The sequence below is a fragment of the Homalodisca vitripennis genome, chromosome X, assembly GCF_021130785.1.
Source record: "Homalodisca vitripennis isolate AUS2020 chromosome X, UT_GWSS_2.1, whole genome shotgun sequence".
Taxonomy (NCBI): Eukaryota; Metazoa; Arthropoda; class Insecta; order Hemiptera; family Cicadellidae; genus Homalodisca; species Homalodisca vitripennis.
The window spans coordinates 24,059,390-24,085,516 of record NC_060215.1 but is presented as its reverse complement, the minus strand read 5'-3'; the positions used below and the strand labels follow the sequence as shown (position 1 = coordinate 24,085,516).

At 33.0% G+C, this 26,127-nt stretch overlaps 1 protein-coding gene across 1 annotated transcript; it reads left to right on the top strand.

Annotated features, from left to right (window-relative positions):
- Positions 1 to 25,530, top strand: LOC124368789 (DNA excision repair protein ERCC-8-like). The gene is made up of 5 exons (XM_046826162.1): positions 1 to 136; positions 1,929 to 2,107; positions 4,982 to 5,148; positions 9,126 to 9,272; positions 24,347 to 25,530. Exons 2-5 carry the CDS (start codon positions 1,932 to 1,934, stop codon positions 25,036 to 25,038), a joined length of 1,182 nt encoding a protein of 393 aa, XP_046682118.1. The 5' UTR covers positions 1 to 136; positions 1,929 to 1,931; the 3' UTR covers positions 25,039 to 25,530.
- The last annotated feature ends 597 nt before the right edge of the window (positions 25,531 to 26,127 follow it).

Sequence of the window (26,127 nt, the reverse complement as noted above, 5' to 3'; positions counted from 1 at the left end):
AGGAGCTTCAGTAATCAGTTTGTGTCCCATACGAGTAGTGGCAAAATAAAATAATTAATATCGTCTGCAACGTTTTGTTTGAAATTACAACTGCAAGTTGAACTTTCTAACCTGTCTGCAAACTTTTAAGCTGCTGGTAGGTTTTGATACTATAAATTTAAATTACTAATAAATTGTGCAATTATATTGTGATACATTAACATACTTAGTAACATTAAGTTTTAGATAATGCCTTAGCGTTGTAAGCACTTTTGTACTACCAGATATATAATCGACTATCATACAAATATTTAGGATAAATATATACTTTAGCCACTGTATTACTTGTATATTTTGGATAAATATATACTTTAGCCACTGCATTACTTGTTGGTTTTTCATTTGTATTAAAAGTAAATTTAAAGAACAAGTTTCAGGAAATCCGAAATTTAAAAATCCTTTATAAAAAGAAGTAGGCCTATTGAATGGGTTAACCAGTAATGCCTCCAACTACCAACATGGGCATTGGCATCACAAAAGGTGCAGCCCTGTGCTGTGGCAATGAGCAAAAATACCCCTGAGATTGTATTGATAAGTAAAATGGGTCAATGTGAAATTAACGGTTTTGGAGTGGCAAAAGAAGAGCTTTTCATTATTAACCTACTGCTATCGGCCTCGTAAACAAAACAATGTTAGCTTTCAAGGGGTGGAAATGACAAATAACAAAGTTGGAGAACATTAGGTACTTTGGTATTATAGATTGGCTTCTGTCCATATCTACTACTTGTTTTCACGCGATATAAGTAGGTTTAGAGTATTTTGTCATAAACATGTTACTAGGCCTAGTTAATCTTTATGAGCTCTCACGTCATCTAATGTAGTAGTTCAAATAATGTATTTTTTTGGTATTTATTTACAATACCGTGACCATGAAAAATGGACTTTTTTTTCATGGGTTGGGCATTTATAGCCAAGTGTTATTATCACAGGTGCATATAAACTGGGGGGAAAGTATATAATTGTATTATATTGATGCCTTTCAGGCATTATTGCATTAAAGTTGGAAAATAACCGACAAAATTTTGTCGAACAAACACTTGGAGGGTTAAGGATCAGGGGCATCACGTGATCTGGGATTCGACTTTTGCAAGCTCGAGTTAATTTTTTTTCTAAAAGAGCAAGCAGTGCGCAGCACTGCGCAGCGGGCAGGCATCGTTGACAGGATTAACGTCATCATTTCAGTAAAATTGGCCAGAGGTACTGTCAAAAACAGAGTTTTCAGAGGATTTCAAAAAATCGTAACTCCTTTGATTTTTGTTGCCGACGAATTTTTTTCTTCACTATTGTTTTCAGGAAAAATTGTAGTTTTCAGGAAAAAAAATGAACATACCTTTCCATGGTCACGTTATTGTAAATTGATACCATTTTTTTATGTATTATCTGCTAAATATAAATTATTGAATCTAACACCATCATTGTTATGCTTTGACATTTTGTATAGTTGATCATTACTCCCCAGCTATACCTTCTTCATCACCATAAAGTCAACTTTTTGTCAACCTATAGTATTTACTGCTATACAGGTCGTTGTTATGAGGTTGTTTAATTATATTTTATCAACATTATACTCCTTTACCTTAAATTACTTAAAACATTATTTAAATTTTTAATTCGGCAAGGGTTTGTAATTTTCTGTTATTCCTAAAGTAATTTTTTGTATAAATTATGAGACTGTTATGCTTAGCCAAAAGTGTCAATATGAACTAAAATGTATTTCCAGTTGTGGTGCCTTTTTATGGTAAGTGAAGTGGGTATTAAATGGCATAATTAGTTCATTTAAAAGCATTAGTTTGGTAAATTTTAGAATCAACATTCATAGTTAAATAAGTTAATGTTATTGTCTTAGTGTGATAATAGCAATAGTTTGGTGATAAATGCGCATGTTTCAGATCATGAGTTTGATAGATTATGTTCTTGGTCGAGAGGTTGGCCGGAACTCATTCCAACAAGTAAAGCAGCAGCTTTTACTAAAACATTGTAGAGAGTTCTCTCTGTATAACAATATTGATTTTGAGATGAGCCACTCGAGTGCAGTCAACTGTTTGGATGTTGATATAACTGGACGATAGTAAGTTATATTTTATATTACTCTCGGTAGGATGTACAAGAATGTTCGTTTGACGAATATTGAATAATGAATATTTATGCATAATACAAAGATACAAAAATGAATTACATTTATGGTTAGGGATTTCACTAACCAATCCCATTCAGTATCAATGGTAAGGCAACAAAAATTATTAGCTGTTGACTATGTCTACCTCTTAGTTATGCATTATCTTTGAGCTTGTGCTGATTTAAAACAACATAAGCTAATATTCACATATAGCCTACTTAAATAAACACATTTATATGTATGCCTAATATATATATATATATATATATATATATATATTTAATTATTTTATGACGTATTCAGACTAAAGCATAAAAAATATTAATTTCAGTTTGAATATTAGTTGTCAGTGTGCTGCAAAATAAGGTAGCAGCGGTATCGTTAAGAAGGCCGTTTTACTGAAGAATAATTTTCTAAAGAAAACTGCAAACTTAAGTTTGTCAATATTAATATTGTAGTAATGAACTTTCATGAGGTAGATCTTTGTATAATTTTAAAATTTTTGTGTTCACCTAATATCAATAAATTCTCAATAAATTTTGTTACAACACTATTAATTTATCTGGTAAAAATGCTAGATCAATTTTGTTGTGAAATCAAAACTTTTACAAAAGCCAAGTGTACATGCAGTTGTGGTGATACCTCAGTTCACATCAGTCACATACCGGTACTAATAAACTTTAGCCAATGCTATTTGATTCCAACAAGTCTGCCAACCATAACATCTTAACGTTGCCCATAAGCAGTTAGTTCATGGAGTAATGCTCACATTTCTGTTGGTAATTTTGAAGGTTCTATTCAAAACGCGTATTTGTTCAAATGCTTTAACGAAACCATTGACTGATTTCATATATAGTTTATCAGAAATTGTTGATTAGTAGGTTACTGTAATTCCAAATTAGGAGATAACAAGTTGAAAATCAAACCTTTGCTAATATTATTTAGTAATAGTTGTTTAGTGTTTTAAATGAACTATTAATGTTCTTGAATTCTTTAGCCTAATAAAAAAAATTGTAGAAACATACATTAAATCCTGATTTAAGTTTGCTGTGGTAGTACTTTCTATTGCATTTTGATTTTTAATAAAAAAAAGCTCTGTATACTTTTATACAGAACGCCATTAATTATGTATCATAGTATTTAAAATTGTTATAAAACATCTGATGTAAATAACAAAATAGCCAAATATTATGAAGTGGCTTTCTATACATAAAACAAAAATTTTTATGAAAATAGTAATATCACAGTTCTTTTCATAAAGAACCAATAGTGATTGATAGTTTATGTTGATAGCTCTGTAACTGTAAAAACAACTTGGTGGTGTCGAAGTGTCCTATTTTGTGAACCAGATAAAAAAATTTATGTACTTGATTTGTAATATTTTTCTTTCAACCACCATTGTGTTTCTATGAACATGAGATTCTGCCAACAAAAAAGTGGCAACATATTCTAATTGAAAAGTGTGTAAATTTTCAAAATGATCAGCCAGTAAGTGAGCATGTCATGGAAGGAAACAGGATTTTTCCGGACATTTGCCATCGTTCAGTGAAACAATAAATCAGTAACACTACGTTTCGAGATCTGCATTCAGTCGTAGGTGGTTAGTAGACGAATGAAGACGTATTGTGACCTGTATTCCGTAGTTTAGTTTTAATGATTAGTGTTTTGTATAGTTTTTTATTAAGTGCATGTTTATAGAGTTAGTGAAGTTGACAAACAACATGTAGGTTGTGATTCCTGACTTAGGCGTGCCACAACGCTTGGGTAAGATTTGTTTAATTTAATCTAGTTTGTAATTATGTATTAGGTTAGTTCTTTACCTGAAGAAGAGATCAGATTGCAGATCTCGAAACGTAGTGTTACTGATTTATTGTTTCACTGAACGATGGCAAATGTCCGGAAAAATCCTGTTTCCTTCACAATCCTTCCATCGTCAAAAATAACCTTCAAACAAAGAATGTCATGGAAGCTTAAATGTGGAAACCTTTTCGTGGGATACAATGTGCATGAAAGCCAAATACCACTGACTGATTCCTCACGAACTCTCTGAAACTACAGAATGAACGTACAAAGAACTATGTATACATGTGGTCTTATCTCTTAGTTGCTTGTTAAGAAATGATTTTGAAAATTTCACAGCCTAGCCGTGAAAATCCATGAAAAATTGCATTACCTTTAATAAGATTTTTGCCACATTCAGAATTGTTAACAAAAATTAAAATTATTGTATGTGTCCCGTAGATATGCTTGACAAATTTTTACATGTTATCATAATCACAAACATGAAAACAATAAAAATATGGTTCTCATTTTAAAATCTCATGGAAAACTGCAATATCCTCATGTTGACTCTACACTCTTCATAAATATTTTATACCAAGGCTTGAAAATATGGAGTGAAAACGTTTACTTACAATGATGAATGTAATTGTTCTTGATGATATCCATATTTGAATCGAGGATATTCCGGGCCTTGTGCAGTGAGAAGAGTTAGGGCGTGGAGTACTTATTCTAATTACTATCATGATATCAAATATAACGATTTTTGGGGGGAAAAATCAATACCAATTTAAAGGTTCCTGTTTATCTTATAGTTGGACCCGCAATGGGCAAAGCCGCAACACGCCTCTTGCCTATATATACTATGTATTTATTTGATGGTAGTGTATAACAAATAATTAATAAATGGTGCACCTACTGCAATATTTAGAGCACCAGTTTCATATTAGATATGTCTATAGTTAGTTAATGATTAACTTCAATTAGGCTCTTCAGTGAAAGTTTGAAATATTCAAATGTTATTGGTAAAACATTTTTGTCTTACAGTATATTGTCCGGAGCAAAAAATGGAGCCATATTAGTACATGACTTGTACAACTTCAATGGACATACCAGTTATAGATGCAAAACTGTATCCACTATAGGAGCTGAACATTCGGGCAGCATTCCCAACAAAAGTATTGAGACCGTTCAATGGTATCCCTTTGATACAGGTAACTATTTTTAAGTACATCCTTATACTATTTTGTTCTGAAAAATCACAGTTACTTGTTTCTTCGTGTAGTAATAGTATTATAATAAGCAATATTATATAAAAATGACAACTAACATGATTTAATTCAGTTAATATATGTATTAAAATAGGAGAACATGCATTATTTATAATAACAAAGTAATATATGTGTACAGTTATAAACAGTTGAGCATGAATAAACTAAATTTAGTAATGTACATTGCAAAGTTTTTGTTAAGTTTTTACAAAATACAATTAACTGTTTTTGATTCTTTTGTGAAAGCATACCTATACTCTTTATATATTGTTGAATTTCCTTCAACAACATTTTGTCACAAGGTGATGTATTATCTTGTTTTTGAGATAGTGAATAAGTTAGTCAACTTTTCCTAGTGCTGTATCATGTCTCTCTCTTTATTTTGCACTTCATATTTCTCTTGTACACCACTTTTTCCTCCAACAATACCTTGTACTTCTTCTATGATTTGTTCATCAGTAGATGTTCAAACATTAATCATTATTGCCAATTTTCAAGAACTCAACAACAATGTTATCTTTACCCATAACATTAACATATTATTTCAATTAGCTAAAATTCTTCCTACAAGCATTTTCCCCAGCTGGTTAAATCTTCTACTAGTAGGACTTTACTAAAGATTGCTTGGTAGCGTTTATTTATAAGCTTTATTGCGGTGCATTTACAAGAAATACAACCATATTTAACAATCATATTAATCATTTACATCTCAAACTACAAATATAAACAAAGATAAAATAATTATGCATGTTTTTAATATTTTATGTGAATTCATAAAAACTAATAACATCAACTTACAATTACACTACTAAATATATCACAAACTTTAACAATATTATTAAAAAAAATAACTAAAAGAAACGTAAAACTGCATTACAAATTACACTCCAACCAGCCACCCTAACACACAAGGTGCAATTACCAGGGGAGGGGGGCATTATAAATTGTTAATGTTATAATGCTGTCTAGAATTGTACAGAAGAACATTTTGAGATCATCACATTGCCTTCTTTAATCCTTTTTCAATAAATTAGTGCTGTATTTTTCTACATTCTTACATATTTTCTTCTGTCAATTTCTTATTACCACCAGTTTTAATTTGTGTAATCCTAATTCGTTATTGCAAGTCGTAATAGGTAGCCTCTCTGTACTTGGGGCCTGCAGCTTCCTTCTTGCTTTCAAATACCAAGGTTCGTGTCGGCAAATATTTCCAAAATAACCCTGAGCGTTGTAGACGAGTTTATAAGTCAATACCACTGATTGGAAAATTTATTCAAAATCAGGTTGGAAAATGTGCTGCCGGTTCATGGTCACTAATTTTTTTGCTGTGAACGCTGATTTCTTGTATCACATGATGATACTTAACCCTTCCCGAGTGTCAGACTAAAATATATCTGCAAATAAAATTTCATTAGCGAGCAGCAACAGGAGATATCCGCCACTCAATTTGAAACTAACAAGTGTTAAAAGATAATGTCCGCTAAAACTAATAAACTCGATTTTGTTGTAAAGTTATTTCTGTACGTGTAAGTAGTTGTGATTACACAGCTGTGAGGTGGCTACACAAAGTACAACAAATACTGATCTAAAAAAATAATGATTGGTAATTTGCATAATACTGGTCAGCTGTCATCTAAAAATAGATGTAGCAGAATCTGCAGTGATAAAAAATATATAATACAGATATTTAATTTGCTGAAACACTTCCATTTACCTTCGTTATTGATCGACCATCAGAAGTGACAGACCACACAATACACAGGATTATTTTAAAATCAAAATAATTCATTATTCACTAGTTTCACATAAGGAGATTTCTCCTGTTGCTATTTTGCCGGACTGGAAGTGGTGGAACATGAACATGGCTTCTGTCTAATAATTAATTAGTGATGCTGCAAATCATGACAGATTGAATGCTTGAATCAAAATCTTTGTTGAAGATTTAGTGCATTCGAGATTTGACTTCGATACTTCACTAATATCCACAAACACTAATTAAGTTTTCTTTCACCACTAGGAAAGGTTAGTGTAGTTAACCAGACTGATTAAGCCTCAGTAGGAATGTCCTGACTTCTTACTTGACTGTATAACTGTATAAGAGCTGAATGTAGTTCTTCATAGATTCTGGTTTTTATGAGGCAACTAGTCTGATGAGTACAAATTCCAGTAACTTTTCTTTGGCTTCATTGTGTCCTCTATGGAGAGACTTTCTCTTATCCCTTACTGTATGCTCTTTTTTGACGTAGCATTTTCAACATGTTTAATCTGTTCTAGTGTATCTTAAATTAATAAATCGACTTTCTTCCTTTTACTTGCCATTGTTCAAATTTTAACATCTTATCACCTCGATACTTAAAAATTCTCTTTTCAATCTTACACTTCTTGAACGAATCAAGAAGTGGAATGATATGATTAAACCGATTCATTATATGAGAACAATTGCATAGTTACTGGCTCGGTTGGTAGTGACGGGGTTGAGTTGAAAGGGGTAGAGTGGTAGTAGCGATGGTGGTCAGGAATTGACAACAAATCTCCCCAATAATTAAATGTGGATGGCTCTATAAATAACCTTACAACACTGCTTGTCATATCTAAGATTCTTCAAGCTACAAATATGTTGGCCTTTACTGTAGTACTTAAATATTTTTGAACTTATTTTTAGTGTATTATACACATTTTTTAATATAAAATATTTGACTACAGATATCATGATAAACCAGCCATGGTTAATCAAGAGTTTACTGTAATTTCATTCTTTTGTGAAGGATTTTTACAAAATCAAATTTTGGTAAGTCTATCATATAAGTTATTGAATTTTGTTCAGAGGTAAAATTATATGGAACTACAGAAAGTACGACTTAATTAGAAATTAATTAAAATGTCAATTAGCAGCAGTTAGATTTTAACACTTTATTTTTACACAGTAATAGCCCACCTCGATTAAGGCACGGTGCCGACTGTGACCGGCCCAACCCGGCCTTTTTGTGAAGTCGAAATACACGCAATCAAATGGACACCCGCCCACTGCGACCGGCCCGGCCCAGCCCAGCCCAGACCGGTCGCAGTGGGCGGGTGTCCATTTGATTGTATGCATTTTGACAGAGTATAAAAGGCCGGGCCGGTCGCAGTCGGCGCCGTGCTTAAGTTATAGCCTTGTGTATCCCAAAATCAAGGTCTAAGCTCAATCTGAAACAATTAGTATTCCTTCCAAAAGAATTAACCTATTGCAGATGTGAATGAGATTTGTGATGCCTTAGCCTGCTATGAAAACAGTAATTTTGTGAATGTTACTGTTGAAGCGAAACAAGAAATCTCTAGAAAATAGTTTTGTAAAACAAGTAAGTTAAGCAACACATGAATTTTACTGTATTGACACTTGTGTTTAAAGAATTTTCTGATATACTTTATTCTTACTTTTTAGGGTTAAGCAAGTGCCGTCATAACTGACATCTAAGTCCACTTTGAAACATTACGTACACAATTCAGTTCTTGAAATATTTTGGCTTCGCTGTAGAAAGCCATCTTAAGTCAGCAGATGTTGAAAAAAACTGACATCGGTTTAACTGTTCAGTTTTAGTTTAAGATCTGTTGCTTGTTAATGATGCACAGCAAAGCAGACATATGAAAGAAATGTTTGCAAGTATTTTGATACGGTAAAATCCAGAAAACTTAGATAATATTTATTGTTAAAATACATAGTGTATATTCCTGGTTTGTAGAAAAGTTAAATATTTTTGTATTGCATTCTGGTGTAAACGTATTTTATACCTACTCTGTGCCAGGTTTGTCCGTATGTACCTACATTATACAAAAGTAAGTTTTGTATATCCACTTATTGTATTTATGTGCTATAAACTATTTTATAGTATTTTGATTTCAAATGTTGAAAATGCAACATGTTTACCATGTATTGTTTCCAGGCTTGTTCACAACCAGTGGCATGGATCATATGTTGAGACTATGGGACACAAATGGAATGTGTACATTTGAAAAATTTGAATTCAACAGCAAAATTTACCATCATCACATATCCCCCGTAAAATCAGGAACAACACCCCTCATTGCAGGTGAGGTATTAACTGGATCACTATACATTATCTGATCAACCATTCACATTTCTCATGTCCATGTTAAACTTGTGTGAAAATAAGTATTAGTATGATGTTAATAAAACATTTGAATAGTATTCAATTTAGAATAGATTTCATTTCATTAAAAAAGGGATGTAAATCCCAAATAATTTAGAGAGGGTGAGAGGGGTTGTCATTTTGGTATGAACTAATCCACTAAAATCCAATATCTACTAATCAGAAAATATAGATTTTGAAATTAGTGGTATAAAATTATGTACAAGTAGGTTTGTATGTCTCAATTGTTGGCAGTCTATATATAAATCTCTTAAAATACGTCTTCATAATTCTTTTACAAATGGACTTCTAAAAGATAATATAACTAAATATATTTTATTAATAGGTGATTTTAATATTGATGTCAACCCTTTGGAGACCAACTTCCAATATATAAGAAGTAAAGTTTTAGAGAATATGATGAAATTATAATTTATTGTATGTTACACAATTACTGGTTAACATTTTGATAACTTATTTTGGTTAAGTGATTGCTAAAAACTGTTGGTGGATAACCAAATTAAGGAAATATCGTGGTTTTGTAAGTAGTATGTGACTTGAAGTTTGTATATTCTACGTCAATGGTCATGCATTGCAGCACATCTGTTCACAGACAAAGTTGCTCGGCAGTAAACAAGTGTATGATTGCTAATTTCAGTGTATGTGAGCAATATCAAATAACCGGTACATTTGTATGAGGGTTACTCTAAAAGTAAGGTCTGGTTAAAAAAAATCCAAATTTGTTCCAAAACAAATTGTTCTATTTAGATTCCTTGCGTCTTTCTCTATTTTTTTTACATAATATCCATACTTATTTAAACATTTCTCATATTGTTCAATAAGCTTTTAAATGGCTAAGTTTTAGAAATCTGGCCTGCGAAGATAACCAGTTTTTAACTGCTTCTTTCACTTCATCGTCTGTATCGACACGTTTGTCACCAAGAAACTCCTTTAGATAATGGAACAAGTGGAAATTACTTGGCACTAAGTCTGGACTGTACGGTGGGTGGCCCATCTGTTCTACGGTGGGTGGCTTATCTGTTCTACGGTGGGTGGTCCATCTGTTCTCATCCAAATTTCTTGATTAGAGTTTGCGTTTCTTTTGCAGTATGGGGTCTGGCATTGTCATGCAACAACACTCCAGATAAAAAAAGACCACATCACTTATTCTTGATTGCATATCAAAGTTCAGTACGGGTAGCATAGTAGACAGCTTTATTGATCATTGTTCCTCTTTCCATAAAGTCGACGAACAATATTCTATGTCTATCCCAAAACACGATTGTCATAACCTTGCATGTTGAGATTGTCTGCTTTGCATTGACCTTGCCTGGCAATGATGTGTGACACCATTCCATTAACCAATGTTTAGACTTGATGGTTATGTGGGAAACCCATGTCTCATCCCCTGTGACAGTATGGTCTAAAAGACTGTCACCATCCTTATGATATCGCTCCAAAAAACAAGAGCAGAAACCATTCTTTTCATTCGTTGGGACTCAGTAAGCAGCCTGGGAACCCAACGGGCACTCAATTTTTGAAAAGTTCAAATGTTCAGACACAATTCTGTACAAAGTTGTTTTACTCACATTCGGGAAATTTATTTCTAAATCTGAATTAGTGAATTGTTGATCTTCACGGATTTCTTTGTTAACCGCATCTCATCCAAATCATCTTAAATTTAATGGTCGGTCAGAGCGTTGTTCATCATGCACATTTTCCTGTCCATTAAAAACTCGCACCCACTTGTCCACTTTACTGTCACTCAATATGTTAGGACTGTAAACTTCAGTAATCTGCCGATGAATTTCCACTGCTAAAATGTTTCTTGCTGGCAAAATCCATATCACTGCCCTTACTTCACAATCAGCGGGCTGATCAATTGTCTTAAACATTTTGAACTGACACTATAAACAGCATACAGTAACGACGCTAATGGTGGCGCTTTTTTTTTTTTTTTTTTTTTTTTAACAGAGGGCCAGGTTTCCTTCCTAGGCCTGGTAGTTGCCTCTCAGCCATCCGGCTTATTGTGCACCCTCTCCCAGGTTTAAGCTGTATCAAATCCCAGGCCTTTACAAAACCATGAGATCTTCTGAACAATGCTTTCCTGTTCCAACCCCTCTTCCGTATGCATAAGAACACCTAGGGATCTTGAGCGTTTGCTCTGTAATGCCGGACATTCAAATATGACGTGCTTGGCTGTTTCGTCAGCCTCGCCACATTTCCTGCACAGTGTTTCCTGAACTGGAATACCTATTCTGTTCAGGTGACTTCGGAATATCCAATGATCTGTAATAAAACCAGTCACCTTTCTGATCTCCGTTCTACTCATTCTAAGGGCATCTGCTGCAATGTTCCTTGATGGTCCCTTGAGCATCCGCTTTGCCTGTACATTCCCCTCAGTGTTTCTCCAATGTTGTAGGTGTTTGTTAGCCATCCACTTGGTAACTGATCTACGTGCTAAGTTATATGAGACCCCACACGTTGGTTCAGGACCGGTAAGAAGACGGTTGGCTCCCAAGTTAGCGCAACCGTCTGCCCCTTCATTTCCTGTGATTCCTCTATGTCCAGGCACCCAAGTTAGAATAACTTTATTGGTTTTCGCCAGCAATTTCAAGACCTTATGGCATTCCCAGACTGCCTTCGAATTACAGTCATGGTTGGCCAAGGCCTGCAGAGCAGCCCTGCTGTCCGAGTTAATGTAGATGTTTTTGCCTTTGTAGCCCCTTTCCACATTAACTCTTGCACATTCTGCAAGGGCTGTAACTTCAGCCTGAAAGACAGTTGCCAGTTTACCTAGGCTAAAGCTTAAGTTAACCCTCGGTCTGGCTCCCCAGACCCCTGCCCCAGTACCCTTCAGAGTCTTTGACCCGTCCGTGTACCAGGTTAGAGCCTTCTTCATGTAGTCAGGCTCACCTTTTGACCATTCCTTCCTTTCAACAATGTTGACTTGAAACTTGTTGGTGGCGCTTGACGTGCAAGGCATGTCGGGAGTCTGCGCACAAGCGTTTTTTGTCCTTGGCACCAAATTCAATACTCCTTGGCGAATCGAATCGGACCTTACTTTTAGAATAACCCTCATATAACGTGATTCGGTCTTTGCCAAAATAGGCTCTGAAAGCCTTTTGGTAGACCAGAGCTGGGCTGTGAAGTAACTTTCTCCTACAGTAAAGCTGTAATAAATGTTTGGATGAAGAGGATTAGATCCGAGATGTATAGAAAAGCCTCAGGACTCAGGAATGAAAAATGTGTATCTTTCAATATGCAATAGGATGGTTAAGACTCCTAGACCTAAGCAAGGAGGATATATAACTATTACTTAGGATGCTGACAAGACATGGTCCTCTTAGGCAACATCTGATGAAGGTGGGTCATAGCCAGACTGATTGATTGATTTCCAAAACTTTATATACAGAGTAAATAAAATACATAAAAAATATCTTTATAGGAAATTATCCCGACATGGGCATCAGCCTGTGTGTGGGGAAATGAGTTCATCAGTCTGCACTACCAATAACACTAAAAAATCTTAAATCAAAATAAGGGAATGAATTAACATTAATAAAAATAGTGTTCATTCACAAATTTAACAAATTTACCTCTAAAATAAACCATACAAGACCAGAGCATAGAATACCTGAGTAAATCTAGTTAATAAAAAATCCAAAATTTGAAAGGAATGTAACTTATGTAGGAAATAAAATTTGAAGACTTAACAAGGTAATGTAAAAAAACCTACATAAAAAAGAGCAATCAGAAAGACTTTAATTAAAAATTAACCAATATAAGTAGAGAGAGACTTGGATAACACCTGCACACCCCACACCCACGCATGCACACACACACACACACACACACACACACACACACACACACACAGCACACATGCACGCACCACACAACCTCATTGGCCTGCACTCAAAAGATTATACAAACTCACAAAACACTCAGACTAACATTGAATGTATTACAAAAATATAACAGAAACTAATACATAAAAAAAACAGTATACCTAGGTGTAGATTGAGGAAAAATACTGACAAAACCCATCTCGCCCAGTATCTATTAACAATTTTTTAACTAATTGTTTGTACGTACAAATAGTAGTAGTGATGAATGCAGACTTTGCGGAGAGGCAGAAGAATCAGCGGAACACATATGGCTAAACTGTCCTGCCATATTCAAAACCAGATAAAACTTCCTAGGAGCTTATCTCCTCAGCTCAAAGATATCAGAGAACAGGAGCCCTCAAATCTCATAGGTTTTCTGTAAAAGCCTCAGATCTGAGCATCTAAAACTAAAATAAGGGAGTGGCAAATGTCCTTTGAGCAGTATGTGCAGAAGCTCAGGATCTTTCCCTCTGGATGTAAAACATGATTCAGTATCCAGACAATACTGTTCTTTCTTTCATACCATTAGAATAAATAGCTGTTTAAGTGGACAGGCTATAATTTACAAAGAAACAATTACTCTATTTCGAATTTCATATATTTATATATATATGCTTGACGGGTTCTTCGTGCCGGTGGTGAGTTAATAATATAATAATTGTACGATTTGTCGCAAAACCACAAAGTTAAATAAAAGGTGTTTTTACATAAGTGTAAAACAGATACCCAGGTGTAGATTCGTATAAGTTTGAACAAAGAATGTCTAAATAAACCGTTATGATATTAGATTTAAGCACAGAGCCAATAACATACATAAACTCACACTGTGTGACAGCTATTGAAGAGATCAGTGCCAAAGTGAAAAGTTCTGTGAATAGTGCAAAATCAATGTCTTAATAAGTTTATTGCCTCCATTTGAGGAGTGTGTTTTTTGTCCTGTCACTGTAGATGATGTTCGTAAAATTGTTTTTATCTCTAAAAAATTCCCATTCTAAAGATGTGTATGGATTGAGTAGTATTTTAATTAAGGCTGTTATTGGATTTATATATAATTGAGCCTTTGACATATTCTATTAATTGTTGTGTATTGGAAGGGATTTTTCCAACATGTTTAAAATTTTCAAAAGTTGTACCTGTGTATAAAAATGGCTCACTTGATTGTCCGAATAATTATAGGCCTATCTCATGTGTACCAATCTTGTCTAAGGTAATTGAGAAATTACTTAAACATCAAATATGTATTCATTTTGAAAATCTCAAATTATTTAGTTCTAGTCAATTTGGTTACCGCACTGATTGTTCAACGGTTAAAGCTGTAAATACTCTTGTAAATAATGTTCTCTTAGCTTTGGAAAATAATTGTTGGGCTCAGATCACACTTTGTGATCTGAGCAAAGCATTTGATTGTGTAGACCTGATATATTGGTGAACAAATTGGAATTCTATGGGTTTCGTGCAAAGAATTTGAACATGTTAAGGTCCTATCTTGCAAATCGCAAACAGGTTGTTATGGTTAATGGAGCTTATTCCCAAGTGGCTGATATAAATATAGGTGTGCCACAGGGATCTGTGTTGGGTCCTGTTTTGTTTATTATATTTATTAATGATTTAAGTTTTAATGTCTCTAGTTTTACTACTATATATGCTGATGATACCACTTTGTTAAATAGTCACACAAATTTGCTTTACTTAAACAACTTGGTAGAGACTACAATGAATGAAACTGTTAACTGGTTTAATGTAAATTGGTCTCTATTTAAACGCAGAAAAAACAAAAACAAATGTTAATAACTCTTAAGAATATTAATAGGCCTATATTTGAATCTGAAGTTTTTGTTAAGTTATTGGGGATAATAGTGGACAACAGGCTATCTTGGAAACAACACATTGATTATGTATGCAAGAGATTGTCTAGGGTTATTTACTTATTGTGTAATTTAAAAAAAATAGTATATCACAAAGGTATATAAAAATGGCCTACTTTGCATTTTTTGAAAGTATTATTAGATATGGTTTAATAATTTGGGGTAATGGTACAGGCATTGATCAGGTGCTAGTAATCCAAAAGAAGGCTGTGAGAATTTTAGCGGATGCACCTGTGTTAGATCATTGTAAACCTTTGTTTGTAAATATTGGTGTTTTAACTGTTTATAAATCTGTATATTTTATGAGGTTATTAGTAGATGTAAGAAAAAAGTCACACATGGTTTTTGAAAAGAAAAATGATGTTCATCACTATAATACAAGAAATAAAGATAAGTTAAATGTAGATAGAGCTAGATTAGGTAAAACCATGAATTACCATACAACCTTAGGCATTAAAATGTTCAATTTGTTACCTTATGCTGTTCAAACTTTACCATGTCCAAGTTTTTAATAATAAATTGTATTCTTGGCTAAAAAATAGACCTTTCTATAATATTAATGAATATTTTAGCTGTGAGATCGTTCATAAGGATTTTTAACTTTAGATTAGGCTAGTAATTTAAGCCTTAATATTTTGACGAAGCCTATTGTAATTTTATTGAAAATTATTAATGGCCAATAAATTGTCTATTGTCTATTGTCTATCTACACATCTACAGAGCAAAACTCTTCCCCACCTTTCACACCACTAAACATTAAACATTTAAATGTACATGTGTAATTAGTATTTAACTGTAAATTGACCAGTTTATGCCTTTCCTAATTATGTATGTATAAAAATAAGTAAAAAAATATTGATTTATATTGTATGATGAGTTATTTTTTTTATTGTGTAACATTTATTAACTTCATACTGAAATAAATTTGAGCTGCTTGATTATGGTTATTAATAAAGAATTTGGAATGTATTGGCTGAACAACTAACACTGAAGTAAAACATGTTAGTTTGTGTCGGAGGCTGAAGAGCTGACCGGTGTGTGAGCCCCGTTATGTGAACCCCAAACGATTGTCGCGGATCACTCGGTCTTCTCGCTCCCTTCTGATCAGAATCAGAATCTCTTTATTTCATAAACATCAAGTTTAGAAAATGTGTCATATTAACTTAAAACAATACAGTGTTAAATATTTACAGAGTTTCATAATTTCTGTACAAAAATTCATCAATGGAGTAAAAAGATTTGTCAATGAACCAGTCTTTCAGTTTCTTCTTTAGAGTTGTTGGTAGACTATTCTTGAGACTTGTTGGTAGGGCATTGAAAAACTTTGCTCCGGCATAGGACGGCTTTCTCTGGAAGAGTGCTAGGCGATGTGTAGGTGGGGTAAACTGTTCGGAATGTCTTGTATTATGTTGATGGTTGTGGTTAAATCTCTGTAGATTCTCTTATACAGCATACATTATTGTTTCAATTATATAGATGGACGGTACTCTGAGTTTTCCCCATTCAATGAATGCGTCCTTGCATGAGTCTCTTGGCTTCAGCCCAGCGAGTATCCTTATAGCACACTTTTGTAGGACTAAAACTCTCTGGACATTCCCTTCTGATGTGCCTCCTGATATAAGCAGTGTAGAGAGGATATACTTGATGCACTAGTAGAAGAAGCACATGTTCTCATAAATTTGTTAAATCTTATTATAAGTAAAAACAAGTGAAATTGGTTAGTGAAGTGATGTTTAATGTTCAAATATAAAATTTGAAGAGAAATGAGTAAATTAATTAACCTCGACATGATATATTCGTGAGTACACAGTGTTATAGTGGCAGTACCATGTTGAAATTATTTTCAACTATATTTTAAATTGATTTAAAATAGAAATCACATGGACAAATACAAAAATAATTTGGAATCGAAAGACATTAATGAATTCAATAACTTTGATTTAAAAAAAACATCTTAATGATCACGTGTGGTGGTTATCTTAACGTCATTGTGAATTAAGCGACGACATGTAATGTTGTTCCGTGTTTTCATGTTGACCTAAATTTAAAATATGTATTTATATTCACACAATTAAATAAAATAAACTACACAACACGGACTTGTACATATGGTGCATAATGTGTGTGTCAGTTTCTTACAACAACTAAACCAGCAATAAATTTGATCAACCTCATATGATACCACCAACGTGAGGCAGTTAACAACACAATAGAATTAAATCTATGTCAATGTGTATATGTTTTCAAATAGTTTACTAATGACTTGTTTCAGACATAGAGGTACATTTAATTTCATAACATTTTCTGATGTATTGAATGATAGTTTTGAATAGTTTTAGCATATAGTTTATTCTGACGCCTGTCTTACAATGTTAAATTGTTACTCAACGTTAACTGTATAAAATTATGTATTCATGATAATGTAGACTTAAGAAACTCATTTATTCTAAAGGTGGTAGGAGGCTGTTTGTTTTTCCAGCAGAAGTGCCTTGTTAATAAATAATGCACATGGTTCTGTCCTGTGATCTTTCATTTTTTAATGATTATCAATTATTTGCCTAAATATTTCAATATTTCCACTGTATTATACAGGGTAGCGCAAAAGTCACTGGACAGTTGGTTAAAACAAGACTAGATGTATTTGAAATTATTTTTTATTACAAACAATACTTACAATTATACTTTATATTCAAATTGTTTTCCGTCTTCATTAATACATCTTTGAAGTCTTTCTGGAATACTGTTACATACTCTACGGCATAGTGTGGGATCATTGTCCAAATCATGAAATGCGTCATGTATGTAGTCTTTCATTTCGTCAGTAGTATGAGGCTTTCGAGAATAAACAGAGTCCTTGACTACTCCCCATAGGAAAAAATCCATTGGTGTGATATCTGGTGAACGTGGGGGCATGTCAATATCTGCCCTTCGACCAATAACTTTTCTTTGGAAACGTTCGTTTAAATAATCGCGAACGGCAGTGGCGTAATGTGGTGGAGCACCATCGTGTTGAAAGTAAAGTTCTTGAAAGTTTTCTGGGTCATTCCATGTCAAATCACCCAGTAAATAATTAATTTGACACCCACCTCTTTAGATTTTGATGAAACTTGGCACAATTGTTGCATTTACTATCCTATTGATAAATACCAAATTTTATTTCTCTATCTCTTATAGTTTTTTTCTACAAATTTTTTAATTTTCTTAATTTAACGCGATTTTAGGCTTCGGATTTCGTGTCTTGCAATGTAACTTGTAGCTTAAAAAATTAATATCTTGAAAACTATTTGAGATATCACCATGAAACTTTGCATAATATTTAATTAATATATTTAAAATAAAGAAAATTACATTCACTAACCTATCTCAACTCCAAAAAAATAAAAATAAAATAATCAGAAATTTTTTTTATTTGAAAACCGTTGTTGGGATTTACTAAAATTGCAATATCTCAGGTCTCAGAACTGGTAGAGTGTTCATATTTTTTTTTACATACTCCTAGATACATAGGCTAACAGATAAACAAAAAAAGATGTATGGCTTTTTCACATGTTTAGTTTAATATTCCAAAAAGTAGAATATTACTAAGAAATTATAAATTTGCGGTTTACTTACATTTAATAAATGTGAAATAAAATAAAAACTGAAGTCTAAGAATCAATATGTTTTATAGCAGTTATTAGTTCTGCTTGTTATATTTTTTCCACTTCATTCCAACACTCTTCTGTTTTTCTGATACACTCTTTTTTGAAGTAGTACATTCTGCCAGTGCTATTTGATTGCGGTGCATCAACTGTACTGATAATGTGCTCCAAAGGTATTATGCACAAGTCTTCTCTTTGAGGCCAGTAAAAGCTGGCAGCAGGTCCTGGAGGGTGAAAAAAAGAATTTCAGCATCTTCTTCTTCATGAAACACAGTTTTAAAAAACGAGTCCAAAGTACCACTTTCCATCGTAGTTTGCAGCACATAATCGTTTAAAGATGGTTGAATGCAGACCCAATCCGTAGCAGAATCAAAAGAAAAACATTAGAGTAGGATTAGGACTATCAGTAGTCCTCCTTATTTCAATTTCATTTGTATTTAATGGTTTGAAATAATGGAAACTTCTAGTACCGGGAATAGTCTTGGTGGTTTTAAAAATCGTGACACTAACTCCAATCTGAAAGCTTCACCATTTTTTGTGTCAATAAAGTTGAAAGTTTATTTTTTTAATGTTGACTTTACAGAAGTCATAAACTGCAGTTGCTGTCTTGATTTGATTTTCATCTGAAAGTTGAAGGCTGGCTTTTCTCAAAATTCTCCTTAAACAGTTCCTCCCCAAGCCATCACATATTGATTTTCCTGTGGCTTGTTGCAAAGAATGAATGTTCGGCTTTCATTCCAAAGTCTTCATGATGGTTTGTTATGTTTTTGAAACTATTTCTATTTTTGTATTGACCAGCACAGCCGTCAGTGGAAATAATGAACTTGGTTTAGTTCGGGATGATTTTCCTTTCAGCCATTTCGAAATTTCTTTTTGTACGTAATTCACAAAACAAGTGTCATGTTGTAAATCATCACTTATGAAACAATGGTTGGAAATTAAAACTTTATCATCCTTTTTCAAGTAGAGACCAACTGGATGAATTGTGCATCCACCTCTGTTCCAGTGATAACTTTGGATTTCATTTTGAATGGTGTGTAAGAATAATTTTCACTGAAATCCATTACTACAATTGCTGTATTCAAAGGCGGATCTTCTTTCAGTTTTTTGAAAGTTTTTAGACTGTGATTTTGTAATATATGAATGTGGGATTAGGTTTTCTACAGATTTGCTCAGTAAAGAAATAAAGTCTTCAAACACTGATTGATTGCTTAACCATTTCTGTCCTGTCAGTATTAACCCCATTTGGCTTATAATTATTTCTTCTTCTAAATCATAATCTTCGCTCAATTTTGCAGTTAAGTATTCAATCAGGGCATCATCACACACGGACAGTTGTCACAATGGCGTAGCATACACTCACTGTTTTCAACATTACAAACCAACATCTTGATTCAAATCTTTGTAACTTTCTTCAATTTTTACAGCATCTAGTAACAATTTTCACATTCTGGTGTATGCTGCATACACATACTGTATAGGTACCTGCTGACCCAACAAGGACACACCACTTTGGTCTTAAACTGCAAAATTTCCGAGAATCCTATTTTCAAGTCGGGGCATTCCATTTAAAAACAAGAGTAAAGCTCTCTCAAATTTACTGAGAATAAGTCTTTTTTGCGTATAAATATTTTTTTTAATGCTCACTTTATCTTTTGCTCCGGGTAAAACTCTTGAATTCTCATCACTATGGTAAAAGTCTGTCACAAGTTTAACTGTGTTTTCGGAGAGTGTGTTACCTTTTTTAGGGTCAGGGATAGCTAGGATACCTTTCTCTCGTTTAAGTTTTCTTGCTTGTTTTACCATATATTTCGGTCACCTGAAATTCTGTAGCAACTTTTTTCTGGCGCCAAGATTCTGGCACAAAAAGTCAGAATCTGGACTTTTTGGGATCTCCCAACAGACATAAGTTTTTCTTTTAAAAGGCCCACGAGCTTATCAAAATCTTCTGCTTTTTTTTGATAACATTTCTTTTTTCTTTTTCGTCTTCTGACATTTCAATGTCATAATCTAGAGCTTTGGAGATTTTTTTTCTTTACTTCTTTTGTTTACTTTTTCAACTTTTCTTTTGTAATACGATCCCTTACTATGTGATGACAAAATTTATGAAGAAAATTGGAGTTAAACCCAAATCATCTAAGGCTACATTTGTTTGTGAAAGGGAGACATTTCTAGATTCAAATGAATCCAATTCAATCATTAGTTCGTCATCAGATTCATTTTCAGTGATTTTAGTTTTTTCTTCACAGAAGTTTCGACATGAAGGGCATATCTTTTGTCCAGGTTTAATAAAAATATTTTTTTCACACAATTGTTTTGAAAAAACTTAAAGATACACTTCTTAGTGACTTTTTTATTGGCTTTTTGTGTTTTTTTAATGGATTTATGCATACTGTTTGATATTTTTAAAACACATTGAGAAAGTAGTAGCTGTGATGGGAACAAACATTTTAAAATTCAATTAAATTGATTCCAGATCTAAGTTGAATTAATTCTTTTTCTTCCTCAGTTAATTCTGATACAGATTGTAATTTTTTGGAAGGTGTATAAGTTGTCTGAAAACAGTCTGATTGTTTAAATAGTCCAATGCTACAAGCTTGAGGATTTGTCATTTTGATTTCTGCTTACCCCATTTTAAAGTCCAAGAAGAAAAATAGGTACAGCCTTGTAACTAGCCTATTCACTTAGTTTTACACAATCACTGAGTCAGAGAAAAATTGACTCTTGTTGATTTCCAAAATTAAAAGGTGCCTCTTTACTTCAAAACTAAATAGTTTTATTAAAAAACATTTAATGGAAATCACATAGTTTATATACTGTAACTGTTATGTTTCACTTTTCACTTTAATAAAATTAAAAATCATAATCACTGCACATGAAGTTTGCGCTATAGGTCTTCACTCACTCAAAGCAAGATCTAAAACTGAGGCAGTGTTCAGTGCTTAGCTGTAGAGCTAGGAGCATGAACCAACATGAAAGGATCCTGTTGAGACAAGATAGATGAGTCATACAGGCTGTGTAAATATTAGTGCTTATAATGTCTCTTTTATAAATCTTTGTCATGTCTTAGTTCTGATCCCTTGCTCTATCAATAATTAATTGATTTTAGAAATAATTATAAAAAATAAGCGGATATATAAAATTTTAAACACTTCATAGTTGATACAAACATGATCAGTAGTAAATAATTTACAATTCATCTTCATAAAGCTTTTGTAAATACTTTTAAATTGAAAGTGACTTGAGTACTAAGTTTAATTGAGTATTTTTATTCTGATAACAACTTAATACAAGAAAATTTAAAAGTTAAACTTTAATTTACTTTCAAACCAAATGTTTCCAAATTGCGTATTCTTTTAGTTGGTCTGTAATTTTGTTTACTCATAAAATAATGTTGAATATCAGTCAAACATGTGAAAAAGCCATACATCTTTTTGTTTATCTGTTAGCCTATGTATCTAGGAGTATGTAAAAAAAATATGAACACTTTACCAGGTCCTGAGACCTGAGATATTGCAATTTTAGTAAATCCGGACAAACGGTTTTCAAATAAAAAAAAAATTCTGATTATAATATTTTTATTATTTTTTGGAGTTGAGATAGGTTAGCGAATGTATTTTTTCTTTATTTTAAATATATTAATGAAATATATGCAAAGTTTCATGGTGATATCTCAAATAGTTTTTCAAGATATTAATTTTTTTAAGCTACAAGTTACATTGCAAGACGCGAAATCCGAGGCCTAAAATCGCGTTAAATTAAGAAAATTAAAAAATTGGTAGAAAAAAACTATAAGAGATAGAGAAATAAAATTTGGTATTTATCAATAGGATAGTAAATGCAACAATTGTGCCAAGTTTCATCAAAATCTAAAGAGGTGGGTGTCAAATTAATTATTTACTGGGTGATTTGTAATATCATGAAAACTACATGATATTAATTTTTTTAAGCTACAAGTTTACATTGCAAGACGCGAAATCTGAGGCCTAAAATCGCGTTAAATTAAGAAAAATTAAAAAATTTGTTGAAAAAAACTATAAGAGATAGAGAAATAAAATTTGGTATTTATCAATAGGATAGCAAATGCAACAATTGTGCCAAAGTTTTCATCAAAATCTAAAGAGGTGGGTGTCATGACCTGGTTGACTTGACATGGAATGACCCTTCTGCAAACATCAAGAGTTCTGCTACCGTGTAATTCCTGAAGCATATCCAAATATTTATCTCCTGTCACTGTTCCCTCTCAAAAAATTATTGGTCCAAGTATGCCAAATGATGATATTGCCTCCCAAACACTCACTCCAGTTTGATTCAGCTGTTGCTCTAACAAAAGACTTTGATTGTCAGTATACCAATAAGTACAGTTATGTCTGTTAACTTGTTCGCTTAACTTAAAATTGGCCTCGTCAGACCAAATAATTTTATTAAAAAGGTTAGGATCATGTTTGTGTTGGTTAAGCATCAATCCACAAAACTGAAGTCGTCGATCTGGATCATCTTCAAGTAACCCATGTAATAAACGTGGAATGTAAGATTTATAATTCTGTTTGTGTAACATTCTTTGCACTGACCTTCGTGATAAATTCAGCTCAGATGCTAATCGTCTGGTCGATTTTTGAGGACTTTTGGTTACAGCTGCAATAAATTGTCATCAGTTGAGACTGTTGTTGGGCGGCCAGACTTTGGTGCATCCATAACAGATCCATGTTGTTCAAATCTATCTCGTATGTCGTACACTGTTTGTCTAGACGGTGGTTTTGATCTAAAGTGTATTCCCCATTCATTAACAACTGCAGTAGCATCACTTTTATAAAATGTTTTTAACGTGAAAATCCTTTCTTCTTTCGTTAACATTATGACTAATGTTGAACAAAATTCTATTAGAAAAATAATAATTCGGGGAATACAGCTTTAAACACGTGTCACAGATGAACTCACTAGTTCGATTGTTGTGTGTTTCATTGCATTGTATTGCCAACTTAAAAAGGCATAATTACCAACATTTAGTAATACCAACATCACGGACGAAAACTGTTGTACTACGTCTTGCTGTTATTTTTTTTCTTCTTTTAACCAACTGTCCAGTGACTTTTACGCCACCCTGTATGCTGATGACATCACCTTAATACATAATGATCATCATTACATTATATTCACAATATAATTAGAAAGGGAGGAAACGTGGCATCAACTTGGTTTGACCACTAACGAGTTATTATTAAACCAAGATAAAACTAAACATGTCAGTTGAGTTTAAATGTATGTAGTTATGGATGTAAGACTGTCAGTTAGATTCTTAGGAAGTAGTGTAAATGACAAATTGAATTGGATTATCCATGTATAAAATGTTTTGACTTTCTATCTAGAGTCTTTGCCTTTTATTTGAAATAAATAAGTACAGTTAATAGTATTTATAAGTTTTTCAGTCATTTACATATGGTAAATTACTTAGTGGACATGAAACTAGAAAGTGTGTGTGTGTGATTCAAAAGAAAGTTATACATAGTATTTTCGAGGCAGGACCAGTGGACCACCGCTTTTTTGGAGAGAGTAAAATTCTTACAATCTGTAATTATATCCAGACAAATTAACTAACTCATTGGTTATATTTGTTTCAGTTGCCACATCATCCAATCATGTTTACCTGGCTGACATGAGGAGTGGTCAGAAGACTCACGAGTTGAGAGGTCACAAAGGGTCAGTAATGACTTGTGCCTGGTCTCCTGTCAGGTCATATTACTTGGCATCCGGCAGCTCTGATTCCTCTATATATCTGTGGGACATCCGTTCTGCAAGGGGACACCTAGGCGTCCTGGACTTGAACAACACTTCACAACCCAACATGAGACAAAAGCCTCTTCAAGCACACAACGGTTTTGTAAATGGAGTCACTTTTACTCCTGATGGAAATTTTTTAATGTCTGTGGGCACCGACAACACCATCCATTGCTGGGACTTTTACCAACAGAAACACAAAGAAATTGTTTATGGAAATGTAAGGATTCGATTAAACAAATCCCTGAAATTCGACGTGTTTGGGTACGGAAAGTTCAATGTGTGTATTATACCTTCGGATAACAAAATTGTCATCTACGAAGTAGAAACCGGTAAAAGATTGAATAAACTTACAGGTCATTATCATTTTGTAAATGCTTGCTTACTACAGAGAGACAGACTGGAATTGTATAGTGCAGGAGAGGATCAAAATATCTTATTCTGGACACCCTTCAAAGAGCCGGAATCTGAAGATCCGGAGAGAGAAAAGAAAATCAAGTTTAAAGAAGATAACTGGAGTGATGATGAAGGTTGAAGAGGCCTTTTACCTTTAAATGGAAAATAAAAGTTGGACGACAAAATGAAGTGAAGATTAAAAGTGAAAGAAGATACAAAGAAAATACAGAAAATAAATACTTAGGGTGAGTAAGTGGAATGATTATACAAAAGTATACCAGAAAGATTAACTGAATCCACTCAACGTGCCTTGTTGACTAGTTTATAAGTTTTTATTCTTTATTCATAATACATCCAGAGCTGGATAATAATGTCATAATTACATAATAATATTTATATGAGTTAAAGTCGTAATCATGTTTACTGTTTCTCTGGATGGATTAGTCTGGAATTTGTGCCCCATTGAAATAGTTAATAATTTATTAAACAGAGATGCCTGATGAGGGTTTAAAACTAATTTTAAGGTGTTTTAGTTGTCTACTGTTGTTTATATATGTTTTTTTATTGAGAAAGATCCTTTAAAATGTATATTTTGCCAAATAAATTCCTAAACATTTTTATCTGATGATAATTATTGTATTTTATTTCATGTGTTTTTAATTCCTTTCATGTCACATCATCTGGTTTTATGAGATGTGTATGTTGACGTCTGTTGCTTTGCTCAAGCAAGTTATAAAACAGGTACATAAAATATTAGATGATACTTACAGTAAAGCAATCATTAACTTTTACACCTGGTTTTGTAAATTTGTCAGTTACTATCTGAATATCACCAATATTGTGTTTTTAGTTCAATTCAGACTATTCTGAAATCGAATTTGAAAAACAAATCTATTTGACTAGTACATGACAATATGAAGTCACATTTACTTCAATCTACAGGAAAAACAATGTAACTTTCAAAACCATATTTTGTTTTTTTATCAGGTAGGTCGGAAGTTAACGCAACATTTACCTTCAAACATAATCCAATTATGGCTTTTAAGATTCTGCCTTGTTTTGAGCTGTATAGATAGGCTCTTTTTGCTACTTATTAAAAAGTTATGCTTAACTTGAAATAGTTAAATTTTATCTGGAATTTATGTTGGAGATGATTGTGGAAGCCCCACAGTGCATGTTTATTTATTTTTTTGATTGATTTATTTACACAAGATACATATTTTTACAT

Excerpts from the sequence above, each read along its gene's own strand:
- LOC124368789 (XM_046826162.1), top strand. The coding sequence starts at position 1,932 with ATGAGTTTGATAGATTATGTTCTTGGTCGAGAGGTTGGCCGGAACTCA. Across the intron at positions 5,149-9,125 it reads ATGGTATCCCTTTGATACAG|GCTTGTTCACAACCAGTGGC; the intron begins GTAACTATTTTT and ends TATTGTTTCCAG. Across the intron at positions 9,273-24,346 it reads AACAACACCCCTCATTGCAG|TTGCCACATCATCCAATCAT; the intron begins GTGAGGTATTAA and ends TATTTGTTTCAG.